We start from the raw sequence: 27,464 nt of genomic DNA on the forward strand, positions 1-27,464 counted from the left end.
CAAACTCCACACTTTCTTTGGTAGACCACCATATGATCAATTCGATCAGATCGAGAATGTTCTTTGTAACTCCCTGATCTTCTTGAGGCCCCACGTCTATTCAAGACTTTGTGTGTTTCTAATAGTTCAACGGCTACGGCTCTTCTGAATGCTAATTGATCGAGTTTGCCCCCATCAAATATGTGCAAATACCATGCATTCTGAGTGGCCATATCAATACACTGACTAACCAATGGAAAATACCATTGGTTAGTGAGAACCTCATTACTTTATTTGTTGGCAGTATGCAAGAAGCGTTAGAAGCAATGGTTATAACATTATTATCGTTCTATCGACAAATAACTAATTCGTTGTCCAGCAATGCATACTGGTAATCACCCCTGGATTTTTTCTTTAAAGCCTTTACATCAGTCAATTGGAACTTTGGCAGCCTGTTTCTCTCGGATGGTTCCAGTAGCTCTTAATTTTCTAAATGTTAGTTCTTTTATTAGTGACAATGATGTAAAGAAGTTGTCAAAAAAGATGTGAAAATTTCTAAATCCTGTCGATTCTAAGATGTCTGCATACTGTAAGACTACAGATGCGCCTAAAGTCCTAAGTCTTTATATTTTTCAGATAAAATGGTAGTGGACCCTTGATAAGGTTCAAAATACATTATGTATCCCAAACGAGTAGTTCCTACCCAGAATTTATAACCCCATCGTATGGGTTTTCCCTTGATGAACTGTTTGCAGCCATGGCGCCCAAAATAAGGCACCATAGCTTCATCCACGGAATGGTTTTCTTCTATTGGAGCAAATTCTAAATTCGCAAAATCGGTTATCTTTGTCTAAATTATTGTTGTCAACGCAATGAAAATTGCTCATCAAATACTGGAAACGATCTCTCGAAATTGAAGAAGAAATGAGTGTGTTATTTGTATCTGCGGAATTTTGCCAGTACATTTTTTTCCTAGACACGCTGCAGTACCCACTTATAAGTAAAACTCCAATAAAGCAATATATGTCGTCAACTGTTACATCAACTTGACGATTTTTTGTGCGGCATATAAATTTGTACACTGAACAATTTCTTTAATAAGATTTTGATCAAAAAAAGATTTAAAAAGACTTGCAGGAGAACGGTTGTTGTTCTGTGTGTGAGAAACAGGACTCCAGGCTGGCAAAGTTTCCTTGAAATCTTTGCCAAGCAAATAGTGAAAATTTTTAATTTTTTAAATTTTTCTCTGAACAAGTCTAGATAAAGGCAAGTCATCCTCGTCATCCCACTCATCTTCTACCACATTTGCTATTTGACCTTTGACCCATATGATAGCTTCTGCTATCATATCGCCATTTCCCCCACCATCTTCTTCATTTTCACCCATAAGAATTTCTACAGTTCCGCGCAACTGCGATCCTGGTAAATTATTCAAAACGATGTCATTTTCGTCCCCGGAATCTTCGTCCGTGTTATAGTCATTGGCGTTTTCAGGTGGAAAAAGAATAATTTCATCGGGGATATCCGCAACGTTGTCGATGTCCTCAATTTCTTGTAAGAGTTCATTTAACGAAAGTTTTTTTTTTCCAAAATCTAAAATAAAATAGTGCATTTAGTCAATTTTACCTTTTTACTTATAAAGTGTGTTTAAAAAGTGGATAGTATCCCTTAAACCTACAGTCCTTTTAAAAGGACCAGATAGTTCAGGGACACATAAACTCAAACTTTGCTATGTTTTTGTAATCATCACAAAAGATTATAAAAATACAATGTTCGCTTTAAATTTTCTATACAAAAAAAACATGTTAAGTATCATATTCTAAACGTAAACTTACCTTCTTCTTTCGTATGCACTCATTTTTTTTGCGTTTTATCTTCGCCCTAATTGCAATTTTGCTACAACTGACAAAATACACAAAATATAACCTCAAAACGTGCAATAATGGATAAACAGGTGTTCTCTTTTGAGTACTACTACTGCCAACTATGTAATAGAAGCTGAAACGCGCCTACCTGTCAGAAACGTAAACAATGTTTTTCGTCCTTTTAAAAGGACCAGCGGTTCAAATGGGTTATATAAATGATACATTGATAGGATATAAATGATACATTGATTTTCGTGAAAATTTTCTTAAATTGGTAATAAATAGGCAACGTCGCATTTTAGGGAAAAACAGTTTTAGGGTTAAAGAGATCGTCAAATAAAACTCCCATTTCGGAAAAAAATATAGGTGGTTCCATTTAAAAAAAAGTTCAAATTATGTACCACGCTTTTTAGGGACACCCTGTATCAACCAAACTAATTTAAAAAAAAGCCTCTCTAAATCAATTAACATTCCCCCTTAAATTAAATGTTTTTTCCGTTTCAAGATTTAGCCGCAATCGAGCACCGCGGTATTAAATGGACAACCTGGATATACCAAAACTTTTAAATAAAAAAAATATAATTAATAAATATTTACCAGTAGGAGTGCTAACAATTAGTCCATCACCTTGCACAGAGGTAATATGTTTCCCGTCCAAAAATAGATCAATATTAGACAGGTACGGACTAGGACCTCTATCAACCACGACTTCATTAAGTACCAAAAAACTAGCAGGTTTTGGTGCTTTCACTACACCTTCAGGTTCCGCTACATTTGCATTACCATCTGCCTTATCACATTTTTTTATTAAAACACAACGCAATCTGCTGCGTAATGTCAAAGCCGCATTACCTAACATAAATAAATTTAAAAAATGAACAGTTTAATTTAATTTTTCTTACCTTCCAGCACATTGTTGACTTGTTGTTGAAAATTATCAAATCTAAAAGGGGTAAGAAATCCTAGAGAGCCTAAATGGAATGCCATCACCGGTGGTACCGACTGTTGGAAAAGTTGACTGGCATAAAGTAATGTCCCTGTATATAAAGTTAATATAAACAAATTTATATTAATTTTAAGATTATTTTATTTACCATCCCCACCCAGACAGACAATAAAATCTATTTTGTCTGTAAGATCATCCTTGCCTAATCTGAAAGTCATCAAACGATCTTTCAGCAAAGGAAAGCACTGAAACTCGTTCAAGTGAGGGTCATCCATTACAGCAGATTCCACAAACACCACCATTCGTTTTTCCTTCATAAAAAAAATCTAGTTATCGCTATTTTTATGTGTCTTTTTTTCAGTTATTACCTCTATCAGCCATCGAATCAACGTAATAAATGGCGAATAAACCGAGGCATCTCTGACTTTTTTGATGACTAAGACGGTCAATGGAGGTTTGTACCAAGTTAATCTTTGGCTAGCCGGATCCTGTATAGTCCTGACAGTAATAAAAGATGCTTTGTAACTTTAATTATTCAGAAAACTAATTTATATAAAAAAAGGTCCAAGAAAACATTTACTGTTATATTACTGTGATGACCTATTTATAGTTCTGCAATGAATTGATTTTACACACGGTGGTAAATATGTTTTTTTTCTTTTTAGCTTTGAAAGTTTCATTGATTTTTCATAAATCTAGAGAACTGTTAAAAATATAAATTATACCTGCAATAATTCTAATAGATTCCTACAAAAAGAAAATTCAAAATTAGAACATTAAAGTTTATTTAATAAATATATTTCAAAAAATCAATGATTATATGATTATCTTTATTTGCATATCAAATATGCAATAAAATATGCAGTTTTAATTTGGTTTTAGTACAGGTGAAGTTTAATATCAGCTTCCAATACGCTACCATAAAAAGTTGACCGCATCCAATATAAAACTTTACGCATTTGTTATACAGGGTGCCTGCGATTAATATTGGTATCTTTGTTAATATTTAAGATACAGGGTCGGTTAAATTAGCAAACTAGTAGGATTTTTTCTGTTGATTAAAATGGTGAAAACAGAAAAAAAATTGAACATCGCGTTTTCGAGAAAATGTACTTTTGTTAAATGGAATCCCCTGTATATTTTTACATAAATCAAAAGATAATAATTTTCTTAATAAAAAAGTTTATTTACACTAATAGCCTAAATCTAAAAATAACAAAGTTATAGCGATATTAACAATTTTGTCAAATTTAGGCAAGTTGGTCTTGAACTTTTTGAGAGCAAAACAAATAAATCATTGTTTGAATAATAAAATGACAGTAGCCGTAGAGATTTTATTAAATAAAGAAATACTGACAGTTACATGTTAGCAAGGTTTGTGATTTTTGTAAAATCTAAATTAGTAAAATGCCTTTTACGCATATTGAAAAATGTGATATGTTAGAATCTTACCTTGTATGTCGAAAAAATAGTGACAGAGCGCTAGAAAAGTACCGCCAGAGATTCCAGACTCGTAACTTGCCAAACCGTAGATACTTTTTAATTTTCTACAGAAAATTTAGAAGTAACGAAAACGTGTTTAAAAGAACTAGAAAAAGGAACCAATTTATAGTAAGCGAGGATGTCGAAATTTCTATTTTGGAATATTTTGAAGCTCATATGGAAAACTCAACTAGAGATTTAGCAGGAACTTACGGTATGAGTTTAGTAACAATTTGGCGGGTCTTAAAGAAACACAAATTTGTGCCATATAAGTATCGACCAGTACAAACATTGTTGCCTGGCGATAACGAAAGAAGACTTGCTTTTTGCAACTGGTTACGTAATGCATATGAAGCTAATGATAATATTTTAAACCGTATAATTTGGAGCGATGAAGCTAATTTTTCAACAACACAAGTACACTATTGTTCCCAAGAAAATATTTTCCTTACTGATCCCAGAAATCCTCAAAATCAATTTAGTATAAACGTTTGGTGCGGCTTAATAGGAAGCCAAGTAATAGGACCTATGTTGATCTCATATTATCTGGAGCGCTGGAAGATTATTTGTATAATGTTAACTTGGAGAGACGGCAACAAATCTATTTTCAACAAGATGGAGCACCTCCCCATCAACTAAATGATGTAAGATTATTACTTAATAGACTGTTTGACGATAAATGGATTGCGACACGTGGCCCGATTCGTTGGCCACCTAGGTCACCAGACCTAACCCCTCTAGATTTTTATTTTTGGGGTTACATAAAAAATTAAGTGTATAAAAAAATACAGAACCGTTGATGAACTTCAAACACATATTAGGCAAATAATTGAATCAATAGATCGAAGATCAATCTTAAAAGCTACAAGACGTGTGCTTAAGTGTGCTCAGAAATGTATTGAACGAGATGGCGATGTTTTTGCTTATTTATTGTAAATTAGTAGTTTTACTTGATGTTATTTATTTCAAAGCCAACTTGCCTAAATTTGACAAAATTATTAATATCGCTATAACTTTGTTATTTTTAGGTTTAGGCTATTAGTGTAAATAAACTTTTTTATTAAGAAAATTATTATCTTTAGATTTATGTAAAAATATACAGGGGATTCCATTTAACAAAAGTACATTTTTTACATTTTCTCGAAAACGCGATGTTCAATTTTTTTTCTGTTCTCACCATTTTAATCAACAGAAAAAATCCTACTAGTTTGCTAATTTAACCGACCCTGTATCTTAAATATTAACAAAGATACCAATAGCGCCGACTTAATCGGAGGCACCCTGTATAGGTGTATAACGCATAGCTAGGTGTATAGCTATGCGTTATACACCTATATATGCCCTATTAGTAGAAGTGTTAGAACACTTGGATCAGCCCTGTAATTTCCGTCCCATTTCTATTTTGTCTACCCTCTCTAAGATAGTTGAAAAACTTGCAAAAAGCAGAATTTCGTCCTTTTTACATCATAATGGCATTTAGTCTGCAAATCAGTTTGGATTTCAAGCCGGTAAAGGGACTCATGAAGCTGTTTTTAGCTTTTTGGAGAGCGTCTATGTGTCCTTGAATTCTGGAGAGTCATCGGCGGCAGTGTTTTGTGATCTGTCCATGCTTTGGACAGATTTTGACTGTGTGGATCATGGAATACTGTCATCTAAGCTCGATAAATATGGTTTTAGGGGCGTAGCGTTGCGGTGGTTTGAGTCCTATCTCTCAAATACTTGTCCTCAGAAGGTTACAGTGTCTGGGCGTTTGTCTGCTTCTAGATCCCTAAAATGCGGCGTTCCCCAGGGTTCAGTGTTGGGACCACTGTTATTTTTACTGTATGTGGATGACTTGAGTTCATTGAAACTGCAGGGCAAGGTGGTTCAGTTTGCTGATGATACCACCATACTATGAGGCCATAAAAATTCTGATGCATATATATTTTTGGACACAAACTCTTTTTTAATTCATTTACGGTCATCCAATTACAAAAAAGTATAGATATACATACAAGTACAATAAAAATCCTAAAACATCACATACACTTTAAATAAAATCTTAAAATAGCTAGATTAAAAGAAGAGGTCAAATATCACACAGTATGCTTAACACAAGTTATTTTTTAATATATACTCAAGATGTATATGATTGTGACTTTTTTGCCTGATCACAACATTAATCTTTATGTTGCGCAGAATCTCAGGACAATTTATACGAGAATTGACCACACCATGTAGAAAACACACATGCAGCATACCCCGCCTATGTTCCAATGTGTTTAGCTTAAGTATGGACAAAAATTCCACATAAGTAAAATTCTCTCTAACTAAATTCATTCTACAGGCCGCCATTCTAATGAACTTCGCTGTACCATTTCAATATATTGAACATGCACCTGATAAGATAGTAACCACAGTACAGAAAAGGCGAAACAAAGAGCAGCAATCCAAAATCTTTATAGTATTTACTGAAAGACCTACTGTAAGGCGCTGAATAAAGCCTAACGCTGCCTTACCTTGACGACCATATTGTGGAAATGTGGTTTAAAAGAAAGTTTGGAATGAAGCGTACTTAAGATCCTTAACTTTGTCTGGCCTTGAGAGAGAATCACGTATCGGGCCATTGATCCTTTATTAGATAATATAACTCCATTTGATTGACTATTTTTTATCGCTACAAAAAATTTTGATCAAATATCCTGACTTCACGGATGACTTATCATATAATAAAGATATTCTTAAGTCGGAGGTAATAACTTATGACGGCTTGCATATTTATACGGATGCTTTAAAAATTGCAGAAAGCAATAGAGCAGTATTTTACATTCCTCATTTAAATAATAAATGCCACTATATATTCCATACAAATTTCAGCATCTTTTCAAGTGAAGCCATTGCGATTAGAGAAGCATTTAATTTTGTACTGCAATACAATGGCAAGAGTTGAAGAAGTAGTCCATTCTTTCAGTGCAGTTAATAGTTCAATGGGTAGCTGTCCTAATATCGTTCCATTTAATAAATAATATATCAATGTATTCCGTGGAAGATGACCGGAATACTTTCAGCTACCCATTGATATATTATTTACCAAATGGAATTGTATTTGGACTAGTGCGTGTAGCCAAATGTGACCCTGACGGAACCTAGTGCTGTGTAGTGTACCCTTGTCTCATCTATTTTAAACTATTTAAAATAGATAGAAGTTGGTATTACTTATTAATTGTATGGTGATTGTAGATTGAATCAAATAAAGTAATAAAATAAAATATTGTTAATATAACATACAAGAATGCAACTGGCTTCATGTCTAAATTGGCCTCAAGCCACAAAAAAAATCAGATATTTGAAAATAAAATTAAGAATTCATCATAAAATTCTACACTATCAGACATATGTAGAGAAACTTTTAAAAATTCCTTATATTATAAAAACCTTCAGTATTCAAATTATTATTTCCTAAAAATGTTGTCGCTCTTAATAATGGAGTTTTTCTCCATCATATTCAACCTTCTTTTTATCAGTTGTTTATTTATAGTATGAATCCAAATATTTTAGGTAGGACATAAATAGAGAAACTCACATAAGAACGAAATTTAATATTTATTTCGCTTTACGAGAGATCTGTTAATAATTTTTTAGTAAATATACCTCGCGGAAGATATTTTTCGAACAAAAGCAGTTGATGCACACAAGAGTGGTGTTAGACAAGTGGACATAAGCATAATGCTTAGTTTGCATACAACTGATAAACAAAAAAATATAAAATGATTATAAAAAAATTGCCCAGTCTGATCCCCACAAATCGAAAAAAAGGAATTGCATGGTGTTAATGTTAGTTCTAAGACCATACAAAAGCGTCTAAAGGAAGCAGGAATATTTAATAGAAAAGCCGCTGATCAGCAGAAAGAACCAGAAGATCCGACTCATATTTGCGCAAAAATATTTGCATTGGAAAACCGACCGAGGGTATTACGGATCGATTTGTGTATTTAGGTATTGTAAAAAATGTAATGCTACCATTTGCCGAGGATAATTTATCATTGACTTAAATATACTAGCAGGATAACGACTCTAAACTTAAATAAAAAAAAATCAAGAATGGTGTTTATCAGGTAAGATTAAAGTTATGGACTTTTCTGTACACATTCCTGATCTTAATCCTATTGAAAACCTCTGGGCGTATAGGACAATATCAGATCAGCAATAAAAATGATCTAATAAACGTTTTGCAAGAATTCTGTAATTCTATTGGAGAAGAGACTGTTATGAAACTTTTGGAATTCATACGAAACCGATGTCGCGAGGTTATTGCCAATAAGCGATACTCTGCCCATTGTTAGTTTTATTACTTGAGAAATAAGTATTATGTTAAAATATTTAGTAAAAAAGGTATTTTGTCTATTTAAATAAAATCTTTAAAAAATATTGTTGATTTTCATTATGTATAGAACTGCATTATTTTCGGCATATTCAAATGCAACCAAAAGTTTCGTAGTAGAGAAACTTTTAAAAGTTTCTCTACTTTTGTCCGATAGTGTATCTATGAGGCTTTTTATTATGTCTAAAACTAATTCTTATTACATTTATGATCTGCTGTCAAGTTGTGCTTAGATGAGCTTCTCTATTTCTTTAATTCTTTCAGAAAGCTCTGCTTTAGTCTGAGAATGCATAAAATAAACTTTACTTTTACTCAAAGGATGTTATTCTTATTTTATAAAAACTAAAATGTATTTATTTGTCGGCCCAATTGAAAAATATAATTACAGAGCTAAGAAGAGAAGACCATATTGTTAGCGCATAAAACTAACATATTAACTATTAAATTATATTAGTGAAGAAAAGAAGTTTGCAGCCATTTGTCTAAAACAACAGAAGTGTATATCACGGATGAAAAAATGAAAGAATAAGGTAAAGTTCATCGTCATCAAGTAACTAGGAAATTTTTTAGCAATATTAGTTTCAATTTTCTGAGAATAAAGTTTGTGTCAGACAATTCAAACTAATATCGGGGTGTTCGAAAATGTATAATTAATAAAAGATATGAAGAAACAACAAGATTATGAAGTATTTTATACAAGAGATATAGAATACCTATATAAAACCTAAGTCAGCTATACTTTCAGTATGACTCAATAATTCAAGGCCAATATAATAATTATAATTTAATTTCATGCAGCAAACAATAGAGAGATCGTTAATAAAAAGCATGGACCGTAGTGGTGCAAAAGTGCGGGGTCAACTACATCAGGCGAAGCCATGTATAATAGCCGCAACTTCTCAGAATCTTAGGCAGCAACAAGTAGCTTCAACCAACAACGATATTAGAGCAATCTTGGAGTAGGGCGATAACAATTTGGTCAATTTTAACGCTAAAAAAACGCAGGCTGCAGTATTTACGATGAAGACTAACCTTGGTGGCCCGGAGCTGGTTATGGCAGGGAAAACATTGCCAATGAAATCATCTTTACATCTTCTAGGAGTCGAAGTCACCAACAGTGTGTCCTGGCATGACCACGTTGCAGAGATCGCCAGGGCAGCTTCCAAAAAACTCGGAGTGCTTTTCAAAACGAAAAAACTGTATACGCCAGAACAGCTGCTGACTATTTATAAGGCTCAAATACGCCCTTCCCTCGAGTATTGCTCGCATGTCTGGAGCTCTGCACCCAAGCATAGTTTAAAGCTGCTAGATTCTATACAGAAGAGAGCTATTCGTCTTATCGACAAACCAGAACTGACAAATAGTCTGGATAGTCTGGAGCACAGGAGAAAGGTGGCTGATCTCTGTTTATTTTACCGTTATTATCACGGTAAGTGCTCCTCTGAGCTGGCAGGCCTGATCCCACCCAGGGCTGTTCCGGCAAGAAGGACGCGTCTAGCAGTTGCGGCTCATCAACATTGAGTCCACCTGCCTACCCCAAGGACGTCGCTGTATCGGGACTCATTCATCTGGAGAACATCTTCTTTGTGGAACGGGCTTCCACCTCACATATTTCCCGACGCATACAACCTGCAGCGATTCAAGATAAATGCCCACAAATATCTTCGCGCAAGCACCACTCCAAGAGTGACATAGGACTTTCCTCTTGTGCTTGTGTTAACCATAAAAAAAAAAAGAATTCTGACTTAAAACCACTGTACGGTGATGATACATCACCCATCTTTAAAACTGGACACACCATTGCCAAATTCCAACAGGAAAGAAATGTACATGTTGATAAATTAAAAAGTGATGCAAGAGGTTTGACTAAGATGGCGCTACAATCTCTTAGTAACAAGCAAGGTGCAAGATCGTGCTCTGACGTGTATTTATTTTTCATATCCTTTAGAGCGCCCTAGACTTCTAACACACAAAACTCAATATTCAAGCACGAATTTGATAACATTAAACGAGATTCAACTGGATTAAATAAGACAAGATCTAGCTGTATAAACACTTTCAATATAATGAGAGCATGCATGATCTATATCTGCTGGACTATTATACACCTCCCATATGGTCATGCATTTTACCTAGAATTCTAGATGAACCTTTTTTTTTCTTGTATATTAGACCACATAGTTTTAGTGTCAGTAGAAATACTATTTTGAATTTTATCTTCCCCAGTATTATTTATAGTAGTTATCTGTTTTAGACTTTATGAGTGACCTTAGTAAACTCCGTTAGATAGTACTTACGACATGTCTTTTTAAACACCTCATAACATTTTTCTTCATGTGGAATGTTAACTTTAAATTTAGAAAAATACAAGGCTGAAAACCAGCGGTTTTTACTACTGCCATTATATAGAGGTACATACATAAAAATCAAGTATGTAGCTAATAATTATATATTACTATAGAATGTTCTACAAGCTAGGTCCATGCTATCAAAATCATCGTCCACTGGATATTATAAATGTTGAATGTTGACACAGTTATTCCTTAATAAGATTGATTTTTACATGACTAATAAAAAACTCGTTTATCTATAAGACGATAGTGCAGAATTGCACAAAATATAAAATGAACAAGACCTAACAGTTTTAATGTAACCAATAATTTAAAAAGTAATGTTTAATTATAAACTGTGTAAAAAATCAAAATATACAGGTTAAGGAATTGAAGATTACGTTGCCTGATAGGTATTTGCTGTTTTTTTTTAATAGAATAACAATAATATCGGCATGCTGCAATTTTGCTGTGTAACTGCACAGTGCATTGTTGAATTTGAAAGCGCTATTATTTTTTCCTCAACTTATTATTGCTGCTTATACTTCACACGAAAAAGTTCGAATTATTAAATGGTTTTATGGAGGTAAGATATATTTCAATTATATTTCAAAACAGACCGATTTCTTGCGAAAAAAAACCATTTAAATGTGGTTTAGACTGTGGAGACATTCTTTTGTCTTCAAGATTCTATCTAGTCTTCTAGATAAATCTCACACTAAAGTGCAAGAACCTTCTATCGAGAGGGTCTGGGAGCCAGAACGTCCGAAAGCAATCGTTTGTAATGCCCTAAAGTAGAATTTTTCAAAGAAAGTTTCAAATGAAGCCCTTGGCGTGAAAAGGATGCAAGCCACAAAATCCTTATACCCCACTTTTTTATTTGAAATTACTCGGAAATAAAGGTACTAGCCACATACAGCATATTTTTATGATCGGTCAATAGATGGCGCTACTGTGCTAAAGTGTCGTTTTCACAAAATCTGCTGTGTGATGAAAATTTTCGGTTTAAGGTTACAAGCCGCCATCATGAGTAGCCCACGTGCCGGATGTTCTCGAGGGTTTAAAGAGTTTTACTCTTTAAACCTCTTTAGAGAGTACATAGAGAGTTAAAATGAATCCAGTGAAGAGCAACAGGTATGTATTTGAGGTTATGTGGCTTAAACCCTTTTACTGAAAATTTTAGTTATGTTATTTTGAAACTTATTTGGCTTTTTTTGTGGCATATACCTTTTTTCTGAAAATTGTAGCTATGTATTTTTGCCATTATTTTTGTGTATTTTCTTAAAATATCTGTAATAATGTTTATGGCAATTCCCTTACGGGAGTATGACATTTTTCACAGGTGTAATATTATTTTTTTGACATAACATTTACTTTGTTTGTTATCATCATCCCAATATGTTTGTCAGAGTACTAAAATAACCGTATATAGCGGATGTTTTGTTTACAGGAATCCAGAAAAAAACCCCGTGATGAGCTTTCTACCCCTGATAAAAGGAACAAAACTAGATGGCGAAAAAAAAACGTCGAAAGATCTGAATTAAGAAAAATACGTCGAAATCTTGGTTCGCCCTATATAAATAAAAAAGGCAAAAATATTGAAGCCAGAGTCTTAGGTCCACCATGTGGTTGCAACAAAAACGCTTGTAGGATGTTGCTTCAAGGTATAGAAAATAAAATTTTTGACGATTTTTGGAATATTGGCGATTATGACAAGCAAAACGCGTATTTATTTCATTACATAAAGCAGTTGCCAAAAAAACGTTCATACCCCAAGAAAACAAATAGAGCTGTCTCTTCTCGGAAGTTTAGTTTTCACTATTTTGTGAGGGTCAATGGCTTTGACGTAAAAATATGTAAAAGAGAATTTATTTCCATTCATGGTCTGACGTCTCAGAAGCGATTACAGCTTCTGCACAACAAATGCTTGAAGGCCTAACCACACCTAAACCAGATCAATGAGGAAAGTTTCTAGTGCGTCATAATAAAATACCGGAGGAGGCCTGCCAGTCAGCTCGAGACCATATTAATATTATTCCAAAATACACAAGCCATTACAGTAGGAAAATTTTTTTATTTTTTCATGTAAAAGGATACAAGCCACATTTTTAATATTTAAATAAAAAGAATTTAATTTTGATTTTGTGGATTAAAAATGATTTTCCAGAAGCGATTTCTCAAAACCTACTGCATGTGGCATACATCGTTTTCACGCCAAGGCCTTCAAATATTCCAAAACTCTGGAGATATTTCCCGAAGACCAGTAGAGAAAAACGTAATTTTGTGAAATTGTGATGCAACAAGCAAATGAAAATATATTTTTTTATGAAATACTCTATTATCAAATGAATCTTTATGCTAATTACATGGAAAACATAATCATTTCGTTGTTGTGTTAATATTGGTCTCAGGAAAATGAGCACAGAATTTTCAATTCAGTATCCTCAAACATTGAACATTTGAGCTGGCATTTTATGCAACCATATTATAGGGGCATTTTTTAATGATGATACTTTAAAGGCCTAGAAATCCCTCAAAATGCTGCAAAACCAAGTTCTCCCTGCAATTCAAGCTCTCCCTGATTTAGACCTGGGATTGGTCTATTCTTAATAAAATGGCTGTCCTGCTCATATTATGGTTAATGTAACTTTTCCTAATCGTCTTATTAGTGGGACTGCCGATATAAAATGGCCTCCTAGATCTCTAGATTTACCTCAAATGACATTTATTTTTGGTCTAATGATATTAAATTTTGTATAGTGTTTGTTAGTTTTGTTATAGTGTTTTAAATTTTTCAAAGTATGTACACTTTGCTATTTTTACTAGAATTCTCATTTTATTATTATTAAAATATCACTTTAATTTTTATTATGAAATACACACAATTATGATTACAATTCTATGTCGGTTGTTACTGATATATGTAAAGCCTGCATCAGAAAAAGATTTTAAAAATACCTGAATTTGCACGTAATATTTTTCGAAATTTTACTTAAAGTAAAATAGATAAACAGTTACCCTCATCAAAGTCAGACGCTTGCTATCATACTAAAAAACAATGACATAGCAATATCTGTTAATTAAGGAACACATAGGTGGGAATCTAACCACAAAGATTTTAAACCACTGCTCGGCCACCTAGTTAAAAATGCTTAAATAGTACTACTTTAATTAAGTTTTTAAGTTTTCATGCATAGAAAAGTGTTTGTGGTCTGCTATAATTATAGTTAAAAAATATAGTTACAAATTTTCAAATAAAAAATGTTCTAGTTGCATGGTATTATTTTGATTTTAAGAGGCAAATACAAAAAAGGCCTTTAAAGAAAACATTAAACTTTTATTTTAAAAAAATAGTACCTAAATAATTTATGAAATATTTAAAAAACTTGCAAGCACCATAGTAAACTATGAATTTTAATTGGATATTTGACCTTAACAATAAATATTACTTGACCTTCACACATTTTAATCTTACCTATATACAACAGTGCCATTTTCCCTCACCACAAAATTCTTATCACATCTTAACTTATTATCACAATTATTGTGCGGCTCATCATAAACACACTTATTAGTTTTATCACTACAGAGGTCTAAACAAATTACCAAATCACCATTTGCCACCATGATATCGCACAAACTAGTAAAGCAACTGTAACAATTTAATTGACTTGGGTCATAGCATCAGAAACTTGTATTTTACAATTATTATTGAAAAAGGTTCCCACGGTTTACAATGGTGCATTGTGTTTAGTTAACTTTTACTGTACTAAATAAAAATTTGTTTTAACTTGGTTTCATGCTACTGATATTGGATATAAACAGTGACCACAATTTATTAAAATAATCAATTCTCAGCCACAATGTGAATGATTCTCCTCTATCAGCACAACATATCTATTTTAAGCACTTGTGATAATTTGCATTTAAGTGCCACTTATGATTCTTTTAGCATTAGACAAAAATGTGAAAAAAGATGACAAAGCAAGATTTTTCTAGTAGGTACTTTTAAATATTTTCAATTATTTTGCATGATATGCTAGCTTATTGTAAATGTGATACTTACATAACCATAGCAGAGTTTTTCATAATACGGCCACATGGTCCAAAGTGGGGAACTGGAGATGGGGCATTTAATGATCTTGTCCGCCTAAAAATTAATTTTAATTTAAACTATAAAACATTCATCAAAATATGTGTGAATTTTTTTTAAGGGTAATGATGTAAGAATCAATCTCATGTTGAATGAAAGTTTTCAAAAGAGATCATTTAATAATTAGTGATTTAATCAGAAAAAATTAATAACAAATACATATCAGCTATAGTAAATGATTGTATACATGTATTTGTAAATAAGCTGATAAACATAAATATGAAACACTTACAGTTTAAGCCTCATCATTATATATACATTTTTACATTAGAAACTTTAGTTATAATAGGTGACTCACAGTAATAGTACCATATTGAGGTCATTCAAATCAAATGACCCTAGATACTATCAATACATATGTTCTTGAAAAAGGCTCTTTAAAAAAAACAAATTAGTACTTACGGCCAGGTGCCGGACCTTTTTTGTTTCTTGTCATTATCTTGCTCGTTTAATCCATGAAAAACATCATCTAAATGCGTGTCTTTGAAGTCGTAACCTGTTGTATTGTTTCTGTTTGAGCAGGACAATCGAAATTCTAGTTTTTCAGCTGACCTACATTTGTGTAATGTTGGCAAATCCACGTCCGAGCCGACCCATAACAACGACATGCCTTAAATTTTTATCTGAAATCGCTAATTACATGAATAATAAGATTGCCAATGTTGATTCAAGGCATGCAACCATCTTCTTTATCTTTTTCTCAATTGAAGATTTTTTTTGTTTATATAAATAATAGTTGTAAAGAATAGGTTAGTTTGCATATGATTGGCAATTATGACAGTTCCGTGGATAGAGGCGTGACAAGCGTAAAATAGGGAGATGAAGTAACGCCAGCACGTAAACATATAGACGTACGACGTAAACCATGTACCGGGTGGCATATTTGGAAACACAGGACGTCAGGGGCACACGGTTAAAACAAACTATTTTTATTTTTTTAAATTTTACTTAATTACTTAATTTTATTTATTGTTAATAAGAAATTCACATATTTCTATAATTCTATCAATTGTTTACGTATATTTAAATATATTAGGCATAAATGGTAATAAAAAGCATTAAGTATATTAAGAAACATTATAAAAAGTCCGACAAATAAATGGAATGCACATTGATATAGCGTTGCTTTTTTTTAGATTATGTATTCTGAAAGTAATGAAGATCTAAATGAACACATGTTAAAGCTGCAGCAAGAAGCGGAGAATTGTCCAAATTTTTGGGCAAGATTTGAAATTTATTTTTCTAGAGGACAAGAGTGATTGTATCTTCACAGGAAACATTTGGTCATAAGAGGGAATAATACAAACAATTACGCAGAAGTAACCATCAGAATACTTAAGGACATTATTCTTCATTGTACAAAAGGTTACAATTGTGTGGCATTAGTTGATTTCATTGCTTTTGTTTGGGAGGAGTATATTAAATGCAAGCTATTAGATTTTGCCCATGGAAGACGAAACGAAATAAAAAATAATTACTTAAAGCAATGTTCAAAAGTAAATGATTTTAAACCGGGAGATATTGTAACTTTGGGAGATGGATTGTATCAAATTAGTAGTAGTTCTAATATCTTTTTAAAATACATTATTGACGTGCCAATTGGTGTATGCAGTTGTCTTGCAGGCATAAATGGGTCATTTTGTAAGCACCAAGCTTACCTACATAAACATTTAAATATTCCATTTTTGATTGCCCCTGCTATTAATTTTCAAGAAAGAGCATCACTTGGGTGGCTAGCTCTTGGCGAGCAATGCCCCGAATCCAAATGGTTTTTGGCCCTAAGTGAGTTTTCAGAAAATGCAGATAATATACAAGATTGTGGTTATCAAGAAAACCATCTGGAAACTAGAATCGATGCACCATCTTCATTATTTGACGAGACAATAATGGAGATTGATGACACGTTGGAAGATGACAACAAAAAGCATTAGAAAGACTTGCAAACAAACTAAAAAGAATACAAACTGCGCCGCAGCTATATTCATATAGACAGTAAATTTTTTAGGGTCAAATGCAACTCAAAAATAAAAGTCCAGCCAACAACTGCTTCTCGAAGACGGCCTGGAGCCACTCGTGGAAGTTCAATAATCCCTTCAGGAAGACTACCTTGTGGCAAACGTAGTAGCCAAAGTGCTGTCAAAGGTAGTGGTAAAAGTAGTGGAAAACGAAAACATAACATAAGTTTAAATATATCTTTAAATCAACGAAACGCAATTATTCATGATCCCGCGCATTAAATACATAATATGTACAAAAGTAATAAAAAATATTGTTTAGATTTTATATTAAATTTTTATTTTTAATCTGTAGTTATGTAACACCTATATTCGTTACAAGTGGTTCCAATAAAGTTTATGCAGTTTACTATTTTAATAAGTAAATTATTTTTGCAGATCCATAAACAAACACTATGAAAAAAACCATCTGTTTTATTTTATTTGCGAATTAACAAATTTAAGCATTAAAATACATGTAATTGCTCTCCCCTAAATATTTCAGAAAAAATATAAATATTTATCTATAAAATTTAATAATCACAAAAAATCCACGTAAATTAATGAACTATAATTTAAATCGCCCGCCACGTTAATCTAACCAATCACACGGCACTTTTATCCCGTAAGCCCCTAGCGTACGGCGTCCTGTGTTTCAAAATATGCTACCGGGTGGCCAACTAAGAATGGACATCGGCGCCTAGATCTTAGGCCCTAATAGTCGTAGCGCCTTGAAAAAAAAAATTTTGTATTAAAAGTGGCCAAAAAATAAATGCTGGTAATTATTTTGAAGTTCATTGGTCAACCGCTAGAGGCCAAAGCTTCTTTAAATCTTAAAATTGCATTTTTGCCAAAAAACCTCCAATAACGTACACCTCAAAATATTATATTAATATTCTAGGAAGATTTCCTCACAAAAAAGTTTCTACAAAAATTTCTGTCAGTTGTCAAATAAAGTGGTGGGGGGCGTTTTTAGCTTGAATAAAGAAAACAGCTGAAAATCAGCTATTACTGGACCGATTTTTTTTAAACATAAGTCTATTGTTGCCTTATTTTTTCAACCAAAAAAAAAATTCAAATTACTTTTCCTAAAATCCGCTAGAGCGCGTTGACTTGTGACTAACCCTTTCTGACGGATTATTTCAAAAAACTGAAATGCAACTATATATATTTTTTTACGTCATCAAAAGCGGGGAAGAAAACCAAAGAAACTGGTGAAAACGGCACTTCGATATCACTTGTTCCTTAAGATCTTTAAAGTAGAGGACAATCTGAAACTTTTTTTGTTCGACAGTTTTTGCTGTATTTCTGAAAGTAAAGTAGTGGAGGGTATTCAAAGGTTTCGATAAAAAACACCATGTATCTTAGAAATGGCTTAGTAGACTTAAACATTGTGTTTGTTAAAAAGAGCCATTCTTGGGCTTTAGCTTTACTGTTTTAGCCATATATTATATAAAGGTCCTTTATACAGGGTGTTTCAGATGGGATCAAACTTCTAGGGGTTGTTCAGTGCAACAGTAGAATCCATTTGAGTATAGGAACCCATGTCCGGAAATGTGTCACTACGCCACTACGGCTCTAAGACGCGTTTAAATTTAGAAAAAATATTAATTACCTAAATAGGATCTGATGCATTTATTTTTACCTTTTTTATATGATACCATCACAACAATTGTTCAAAATGTCTTCCTCCAATCTCAATACACCGATTTAAACGCCGCACATGATTTCGGCGAACTACACTAAAAATATGATCCTCGTTTTGAATGATTTCAAATGCTGCTGTTATTCGTCCAATTAAGTCTAGCTCTGATTCTACTGGAGTTTCGTAGACTAAAGACTTTACATGTCCCCACAAGAAAAAATCGAGCGATGTTAAATCGGGTGACCTAGGAGGCCAAGAAACTGCTCCACCTCTGGCAGATAAATAGGTCCTGTTAACCGTTCGCATTTTTTCGTTTCCTATACGGCCAGCGCGATTGGTCGCGTAAAGCAGCTAGGAAACGGAATCGATAATCGAGCACTCCGTTTCCTAGCTGGTTAGCGCGATGTTATGTTGGTTGCGCAGGTTGTTTTGGTCGGCATCTTCACGTGCACGATTAAGTTATTTTCGGTTTATTTGTTGATTGTTTGTCATACGTGCAACAATACCTACTCGAAGCGAAGCTGTGATTTTTTGTAATTTCCCGGAAATTAAAGCCTGTGAAGTGTGTTCCTAATTTTATACATAAATGCATGTATGAAACACTTATTTGTAATTAAAATGAATCTTGAACAAATCGAAAACTCGTTAAACGCATTTTCTACCTACAAAATAGTGGACAAAATAAAACAATCAGAAGTCACAATTAGAACGTGTTTCGTCCGAAGTGGTGATCAGACTTTAGATGATTGTTTCACAAAGTGGATTAAAACATTTTCTACCTTAACATCCACGGATTGGATTATAGGTAAAACATACAATAATTTGCAAAGGCTGGCATTTAGGAAAGATTTTGTTTGCCAACACTGTAGCAAAAATAAAAAGCGTATAAAAGTAACTACTAGAAATAGAAATAAAAACTGTAGTGCAAAAATTGTTGTGAAAGTAAAAAAGAACAACAAGGACTGCAGATACGGAAATGCGTACTTAAAGGAAGGACTAGACACTATGATTGTGGTAAGTATAAGGTTCTATTCTATGTATATCTTCTCAAATTTTTACTGTCATCAATGTAGAGAAAAAGCATAATTAACTAGAAATGTGAAGCTTAAAAATTAGTTTAAAAAAATATATCTAAACAACAATAAGAGCACAACATAAGATAAAGATTTGACCATGTTAATTCCTATGTTATAGAAAAACAGACTGTTCTAAAAATTAACAAAATGTTCACCCATTTTAATTTTATTTTCAGATTAATTTTTACCATTCCCATAGAACAAACGTCGCTGAAGCTTTCAGTTTTCTTAGAGTTTCACCGAAAACCAGAGACCTTTTGATACAGTATTTTGAAGACAACATGTCTCCAATTGAAGCAAAGTCCTTTCGCAGAGCTTCCTTAATGGCAGCTACACCAGTCGAAACATTAGTAGAAGTTCTTGCGAATGCGCAAATAAACCCCATGGAACGAAGCATATATAATATGTATGAAACTTGGAGGTAAATTTGGCAATTCTTACTGATCATCATTATATTTTTTGGCTGATTGATCCTTCTTATAAGTTTCTGAATGTGTTACCTATATTTTTTTTAAATCCTTTATTAGTCCCAAAAAAATTACGAGTTTACAGAGGGATATTTTGTCCAATTAATTTATTCAGATTGTAGCTTCTCATCCTTTTTTATATTTTTTATTTTTTTATTTTCAGTTTGAACTTTTTATTATTTGTTTTATTTTTAATATAATTTGGCAATAAATTACAGTTTTTTACACCACTGCAATAAATTGAACTATATAGCCATTTTATATTTTAGAACTCACAACTATGGGAATAGGTCAAGTAAAAGCCTATTTAGCCCATTTTGGAGAAAATACAACAAAAAACGACACAACTTGATGGAAAAGGTTTTAAATTTTGTGTCCAGGCTGAACCTTTTTGTTGCGTCATTTTAAGTCCAATAATGTTGCGAGCCCACGAGCTTTCATTTTCAAGAGACATTATGTTCGTTGATTCAAGTGGCTCTTGCGACCAAAGCGGATCCATAATAACATTTTTATTTGGAGCGAGTAAAATAGGAGGAGTACCATTAGGTTGCATAATTCACTATGAACAAAATGAGCAAGTATATGAACATTGCTTTAGAAAATTCAATTAGCTTCTTGGAAGTAAGGGCTTTTATGGAAGTGCATATCCATCAGTGATCATGACCGATGACAGTACCGCAGAGCGAAATGCCCTACAAAAAGCTTTTCCAAATTCAGCACTGCTGCTTGGCAGGCAGTTGGGGCATTTAGTTAGTTGCAGTTGGCAGTTGGCAGTCAAAAACGGCGATCTTACTTAGCAGAATACCACAGAAAACCACTCAAAAACGGCGGACAACAGCGTTAACTCGTCCCTTATAGTCAGTGGGGGGCCTAACCACCGACGACAGAGACGTCAACACACTCAAAATGAGCCTTTTAACAGCAAACCTACGAGATTTAATGGAAAATATTTTAAAAAATACTACAAACGCGCTAAACCATGGTAGATCACACAAATAAATAAAAAGCAAAGGTGGATAAAAGAGGTTGTTATAAGAAATAATTTCTTTGTATGCAAAAAAGCTACAAAATAAACTTTTTATATTAATCGATGTTTCGTGTACCTTCAAATTTTCTATAAAATGTAAATTAATAAAAGTCATTCTTTAAAAATGTATTATATTATTGCCCCTTTTCACACATAGTTTATGATTTGAATAAAACATATAAATTGTAAGCCGTTTAATTTTCAAAGAAATAGAATAATCGCAAAAAAATTTTTTTTAATAACATCTTTTAAAAACTTAATAATACACACTTAATAACAAAATATGCGCAAATATTTATACTCGCGCTAACCAGCTAGGAAACGGAGTGCTCGATTATCGATTCCGTTTCCTAGCTAGTTTACGCGACCAATCGCGCTGGCCGTATAGGAAACGGAAAAATGCTAACCGTTCCGGTAGAAGGTATGGCCCAATTAAATATTCATCAACAATGCCTGCCCATACGTTGACAGACCAACGATTCTGATGTTTTCTTGGAAAAGTTGCATAAGGATTTTCTTCGTCCCAAACATGGCTATTCCTACTATTAAAAATACCGTCTCTTGTGAAAGAGGTTTCATCGGCCCACAAAACATATCGTAAAAAATTTGATTGTGCAATGATGTGATCCAGAAGCCATCGACAAAATTGAAATCTAGGATGATAATCGGCTGCAGTCATACCTTGAACTTTCTGGAAGTGGTCAGGATGGAGTTATTGCTCGTGTAGTACCCACCAGACAGAAGCGTTACTCGTATTCATATTCTTAGCGACGTCACGTGTGCTATTTGATGGTTCATCGGCAACTCGCTGAAGCACCTCTTCTTCAAATTCGACCGTTCTTACGGTTCGAGCAACACCAGTATCATGCATCTTGGTCTTAAACATGCCTGTCTCAGCGAGCCGCCGATGAACCGCAATAAACTTTTTGTATCCAGGATGCTGCCGTTCGGGATAACGTTCATGATACAACCGCGATGCTGCTCGTGCATTGCAGTTTGTTGCTCTGTATGCCAAATGCATATCCGCCAATTCTTGATTGGTAAAGTTTTCCATTAGCAATAAATGTTTAAAAATTGTAAGCTATAAAATTTTTAAACATGACATTGAGAATTGACATTGATAAGCGTTGATTTTAAACAATTGTTGTTATGGTATCATCTACAAAAGGTAAAAATAAATGCAGCAGATCCTATTTAGGTAATTAATGTTTTTTATAAATTTTAACGCGTCTTAGGGCCGTAGTGGCGTAGTGACGCATTTCCGGACATGGGTTCCTATACTCAAATGGATTCTTCTGTTGCACTGAACAACCCCCAGAAGTTTGATCCCATAGTTCTGAAACACCCTGTATATATATGGTCTTAGCATTCAAAGTTTTGTTAGTTTCACACGTCGCCGCCAGAGAGCTTCTTTGAACATGCCAAGAGAAATGGTAAATTTTCTCAAAAAAATTAAATGCATTGGGATGATTTTTTTTCATGGAAAAGTAGCTAATAAAAATAAAAATGCAGAAAAGAATAAATTATCAAAAGAGCCAATACATTTGCAAAAAATACAGTGAAGAACGGAAAGGTGAGGTTGCACGGATATTATTTAAAATTGATTTTTGATTAGTTTGTGTTTATTTCTGTGGAAAAAAATATGAGTGAGGTTATGTTTACGTCAGTAACTTTTTTGTTTATTGTATTTCCTCTTAGGCAAATGTCTGCCATTTATAAACGTTTTCAGAGCGAAATTAATTTGTATTTTCTTACAATCTAGATCTGATCCTCAAAATGCATGAGATCGGATTTAGACTCAAAACGGTTTGAAAACTTAGACATGGGGGGAGAATTTTTATCATAATAATGCGTTTTACAAACGATAAAGGTGTGGATTTGTTTGCGATTTATTTTAAATGTCTTCAGAATGTCGCAGTAGCAAAAGGAGTTTCCGCGGCTTGATCAAAATCGTCGTCGTTGCGATGTGAGAGTTGTTCCTCGATTAGTGGCTAACTCACCAGCCAATGGTAGTTTTCGGCCTATATTTCAACGGCAACGAATTGGAAGAACCCAAGAAAATATTAACTGGTAGTACTGGGATATATTTAAGGAAAACCTCATATTAACACAAGAGCATTATCCCTTGAGTTTGGCATATCGCGAACAATGGTTCAAAATATTTAGAAAGTAATAAATAAATGATCGTCACAATATACTGACTCATTTCAATTTATCTAATATTTATTTTAATTTTTACTAGCAATTCTAATTAATTTTAAAATGCACCTATACTATGTCGTTTTGCATCAGGCCTTAAAAGAAGAAGACTTTGATCAGAGATTGGACTATTGTCATCGGATGTTGGGTATGATTCGGGAAAATAGAGAATTTCTATTCAAAATTCTTTAGTTGATGAAGCCACCTTTAATAGTGATGGTAGAGTCAATTTGCACAATATGTATTACTGGTCTGCAGAAAATCCAAATTGGTTGCGTGAAATTCAGCACCAAGATCGTTGGAGCTTAAATGTGTGATGTGATATGCTGAGAGACAGAATTATTGGGTCATTCATGGCCTTTTTGGAATAATTCCTAAATGGCAACGTCTGTCTTAACTTTTTGACCAATCAATTGCTGTTGACGCTGGAAGATGTGCTATTGGAATTACAGGAAAATATGTTCTTGCAATTAGATGGTTACCCCGCACATTTTGCTATTGCTGTGCTAGAGTACAATAATACAGTTTTTCAACAGCGGTGGATTGGAAGAGGGAGTCTCTTTCCATGGTCTCCACGACCACCAGATTTAACTTGTCTTGATTTTTATTTATGGGGTCGAATAAAGGACATCGTATTTCAAAGTCAACCTACGAGCAGAAAAGATATTAAAAACCGGATTCGCAATTGATTGAGATTGCAATTATAGGAATATACCCAGAGCCGAAATTGAAGCTGTAATTCTGTCTACCTATGAGAGGCTTCGAGAATGTATAAAGCACAATGGTCAACATTTTGAACATCTACGGAGGGATTAAAAACCTCTTTCTTTTCTCGAATCTCGAAATCGATCCTTCAGTGCCACAAATTAATATAAAAGAAAATTCGAGAAAAATTAATTTAAGCAGTCGTTTAAAATGTTCTCTGGCCTAAATTTTAGGTTAGGAATAAGATATTGAGATGCCGCTTTCGCGAGCCTGTTTAGACATCATTAAGGCTACTTTTTCATAAAAAAATAATCATACCAATGGATTTAATTTTTTTGAGAAAATTCATAATTTCTGTGGGAATGTTTAAAAAAGCTCTCTGGCGACAACATGTGAAACTCACAAAACTTCTAATACTAAAACATTTAGAGCCCAAGAATGGCTCTTTTTAAAGAACATAACTATGTTAAAGTTGACTAGGCCATTTCTAAGATAGAGGGTATTTTTTAGGGAAACCTTTGAATACCTCCCCACCTTTTTATTTTCAGATATACAGACAAAACTGTCGAACAAAAAAGTTTTAGATTATCCTCTTCTTTAAAGATCAGGTATTTTTTTGTTAGATTAGTATATCAAAATTCATAGTAACTTTTGATATTTATTATATTATTATTTACTTTTTTAGATTTAAAATCACAGTTACGCCCCCTAGTGATCATTTTAGAAACTTAAAAATATTTTCCGGTTTTTTCTCTTGGCAATGGATATTTTCGAAAGAAAAATAAAAAAATAGTATGAAACATGGGGTTTTACGTATATTTAAAATGATTTCATAGATAAACAATATAAAATCTTGCCATTTAAACATGTATATCATGCGACAATAAATACGACATAGGCGCACGGACTAGTTAGTGCGGTATCTGCGACACATCAAAAGTTCTAATAGATCTCTGAACTGGACTTTACCGAGGCTGCAACCAAATGCTTAGAAGCATACGAAATGTGGTGCTACTAACTAATATCAAGATTCTCGAGAGGCTCAGAAAGGAAAAGGAAATCATTACTACCGTAAATAAAACAAAACTGGCCTACTTTGGCCACATTCGACGTAATGGTAAGTACTGACTTTTACAATTAATCCTACAGGGCAAGATTGAGGCCAAGCGAGGTCTTGTTGACAAGCTTCAATAGGTTTAAAGATTACCCTGGAAACAAATAAAAGGAAGAGTTAAAAGGCTAGAATTAGCAAACAACAACTTTGTTTAAGTTCAACATGTGCACAGGGATAAGGGGGGTGTTTTGTTTACAAAAATATTCATCGCTCCTCCGTTGTCAAGTTTCCACGCATTTTCAAAAGAGGAAATTTTCAGCTATATATCAACACATATAATAATATTAATTTGACTTATTGATTTTAGATTTTGGATTAAAAATAAAAAGTAGAAATAGATGTATGTCAATCAAATGCGCAAAAATTACATCTTCAAAGCAAAAAAAAATTAGCATACTTATTCCTAAAATAGCTTCTAAAAAATTTGAAATGACAACCCCGCCAGCAATAGCTGATGTCATCTTGACAAACGGCTTTGTGCTTACATTTGGCATTTGTGAAGTTCTATGTTTTTTCTTTAGTTTTTGATTGAATCATTTCACTTTTTTTGTGATTTGGTACGATAGTAAAAACTTGTGCCGTTTGTGCCGCACCATGGGAGAAAGGAGATTTAGGCCGATCTTTTCATAAGTAAATACCGATTTAATTATATATATTGTCATAACATCATTACGAGGGACAACCGTCGTCATAAACGTAGAATAATAAAAACTCATTAAGATATCTATAATAATTATAAAATATTTAATTTCTATAAAAATGCTTCTTATTCAATAAGTACATACCTTTACTCTAATGAAGTACGTTAAAAAAAACGCATAGAGTTCATAAACGGTAATATTGCTTATAAATTAAAGCATAATGAATTATTAATAAATATTTATCATGTAAATATTTTTTGATGACTTCACTGGTAAAGAATACTTGTGTCGGTGGAATCAACAATGCGATCGAGCGGCGTTGCTATATTGTTGCCTTTTTCTCTAATATAGGGACGTTATCTACATGTACATTCATTTAACTTTGAATGTGGACTTCTTTATAGAGTATCTTATCATATTTTATGAAAAAATATGCTTTATATTTTATTAAAGAGGAATAGCATTATTTTGCGCCTGCGTTTAGAAGTCTCATATAAAATTATGTTATGATTAAAAGCCTCCCAACTGTACAATATATGCATAATACATGCATTAATAAGCTAAATATTCATTATAGCTTCATACTTCTCAACAAAAAAATAGAGAACAGTATAGTTCCTCTACTGAAAAAATTTACATGTAATTTATATACCGGGTGGTGCGTCGCCGAGCGGAACATAGGAAATCCTGATGATGCTCCGATAGGAGCGAAACACGTCTAGCATTTAAAAAATTATATGGATTTGATGAGACCGTGACTTTGTGTTTTTACCTTTGTTTTGTTTTCGTTTGGTCACTTGGCCAGAAAAAATGGATGATACGTTTCTATTTCTTGTATTCGCCTGTATGTCAGATTTGACAAAGCCTTATAACAAATTGTTTGGTAAAATCTGACGGTTTACCGATGGCTGGTTTTACCTGAACCGAAAATTTAATAATTTTGCAATTTCATTTAATTGAATAATTCAAGATTCGCTTATTAAAATTTTTTGAAACTTTGCACGAGAGTTTGCCAGATTGGTCTCTTCAAAAAGTTATCTTACATTTTTTCTATAAAGCCAATAATTGACCCCCTTAAAATTTACATGGGTTTTCCTATGTTCCGCTCGGCGACGCACCACCCGGTATTAATGTAATCATCTTCTATTTCTAATTGGTAAGTCTGCACGCCGTTCGTCTGATACTTTTGTTGGGTGATCTCTGCTGAAGTCTTTAAAATTTAATATTGCAGCGAGCAAGACGAGAAGTACCGTAGCGAGATCCAGCTCGTCTTGGTTTTCCAGAAGCAACTGTCTATGATAGGGTCTAAGCGCTCTATGGATGTCCAAGATGATGTCCATAAAGGCTAAAGAAGGCCCTCAAAAAGGAGTTTAAACCCGTACCGGTAAGGCCAGGTTTTCACGTAAAAACGTGAGACTTGCACTTAAACCTCACGAGGGTTGAGGGCGTTGAGGCAGAATGTTGAGGATGAATGCTCAAGG

General features: G+C 33.4%; 1 protein-coding gene and 1 long non-coding RNA gene across 3 annotated transcripts in view; one reads left to right on the forward strand and one right to left on the reverse strand.

Moving 5' to 3' along the window:
* The window catches only part of LOC126744913 (NAD kinase-like), a 29,830-nt gene extending 13,951 nt beyond the window's left edge, over positions 1-15,879 (reverse strand). Inside the window, exons 1-6 of one of the 2 annotated variants that reach the window (XM_050452505.1) lie at positions 15,518-15,879; positions 15,029-15,112; positions 3,159-3,288; positions 2,939-3,101; positions 2,747-2,881; positions 2,442-2,696 (exon numbers count right to left, since the gene is read on the reverse strand). In XM_050452505.1, the coding sequence (XP_050308462.1) occupies positions 2,442-2,696; positions 2,747-2,881; positions 2,939-3,101; positions 3,159-3,288; positions 15,029-15,112; positions 15,518-15,723 (973 nt within the window). In that variant the 5' untranslated portion in view covers positions 15,724-15,879. Of the gene's footprint in view, positions 1-2,441; positions 2,697-2,746; positions 2,882-2,938; positions 3,102-3,158; positions 3,289-14,437; positions 14,776-15,028; positions 15,113-15,517 lie in introns of those variants that run through there. The other variant, XM_050452506.1, reaches the window with a different exon arrangement.
* Positions 15,880-19,051: 3,172 nt separating this feature from the next.
* Positions 19,052-21,391, forward strand: LOC126744919 (uncharacterized). Its single transcript, XR_007663371.1, has 3 exons — positions 19,052-19,768; positions 20,007-20,251; positions 20,567-21,391. It is a non-coding gene; the product is annotated as an uncharacterized LOC126744919 (long non-coding RNA).
* Positions 21,392-27,464: the final 6,073 nt, after the last annotated feature.

Source organism: Anthonomus grandis, chromosome 15, assembly GCF_022605725.1.
Source record: "Anthonomus grandis grandis chromosome 15, icAntGran1.3, whole genome shotgun sequence".
NCBI classification, from domain to species: Eukaryota; Metazoa; Arthropoda; class Insecta; order Coleoptera; family Curculionidae; genus Anthonomus; species Anthonomus grandis.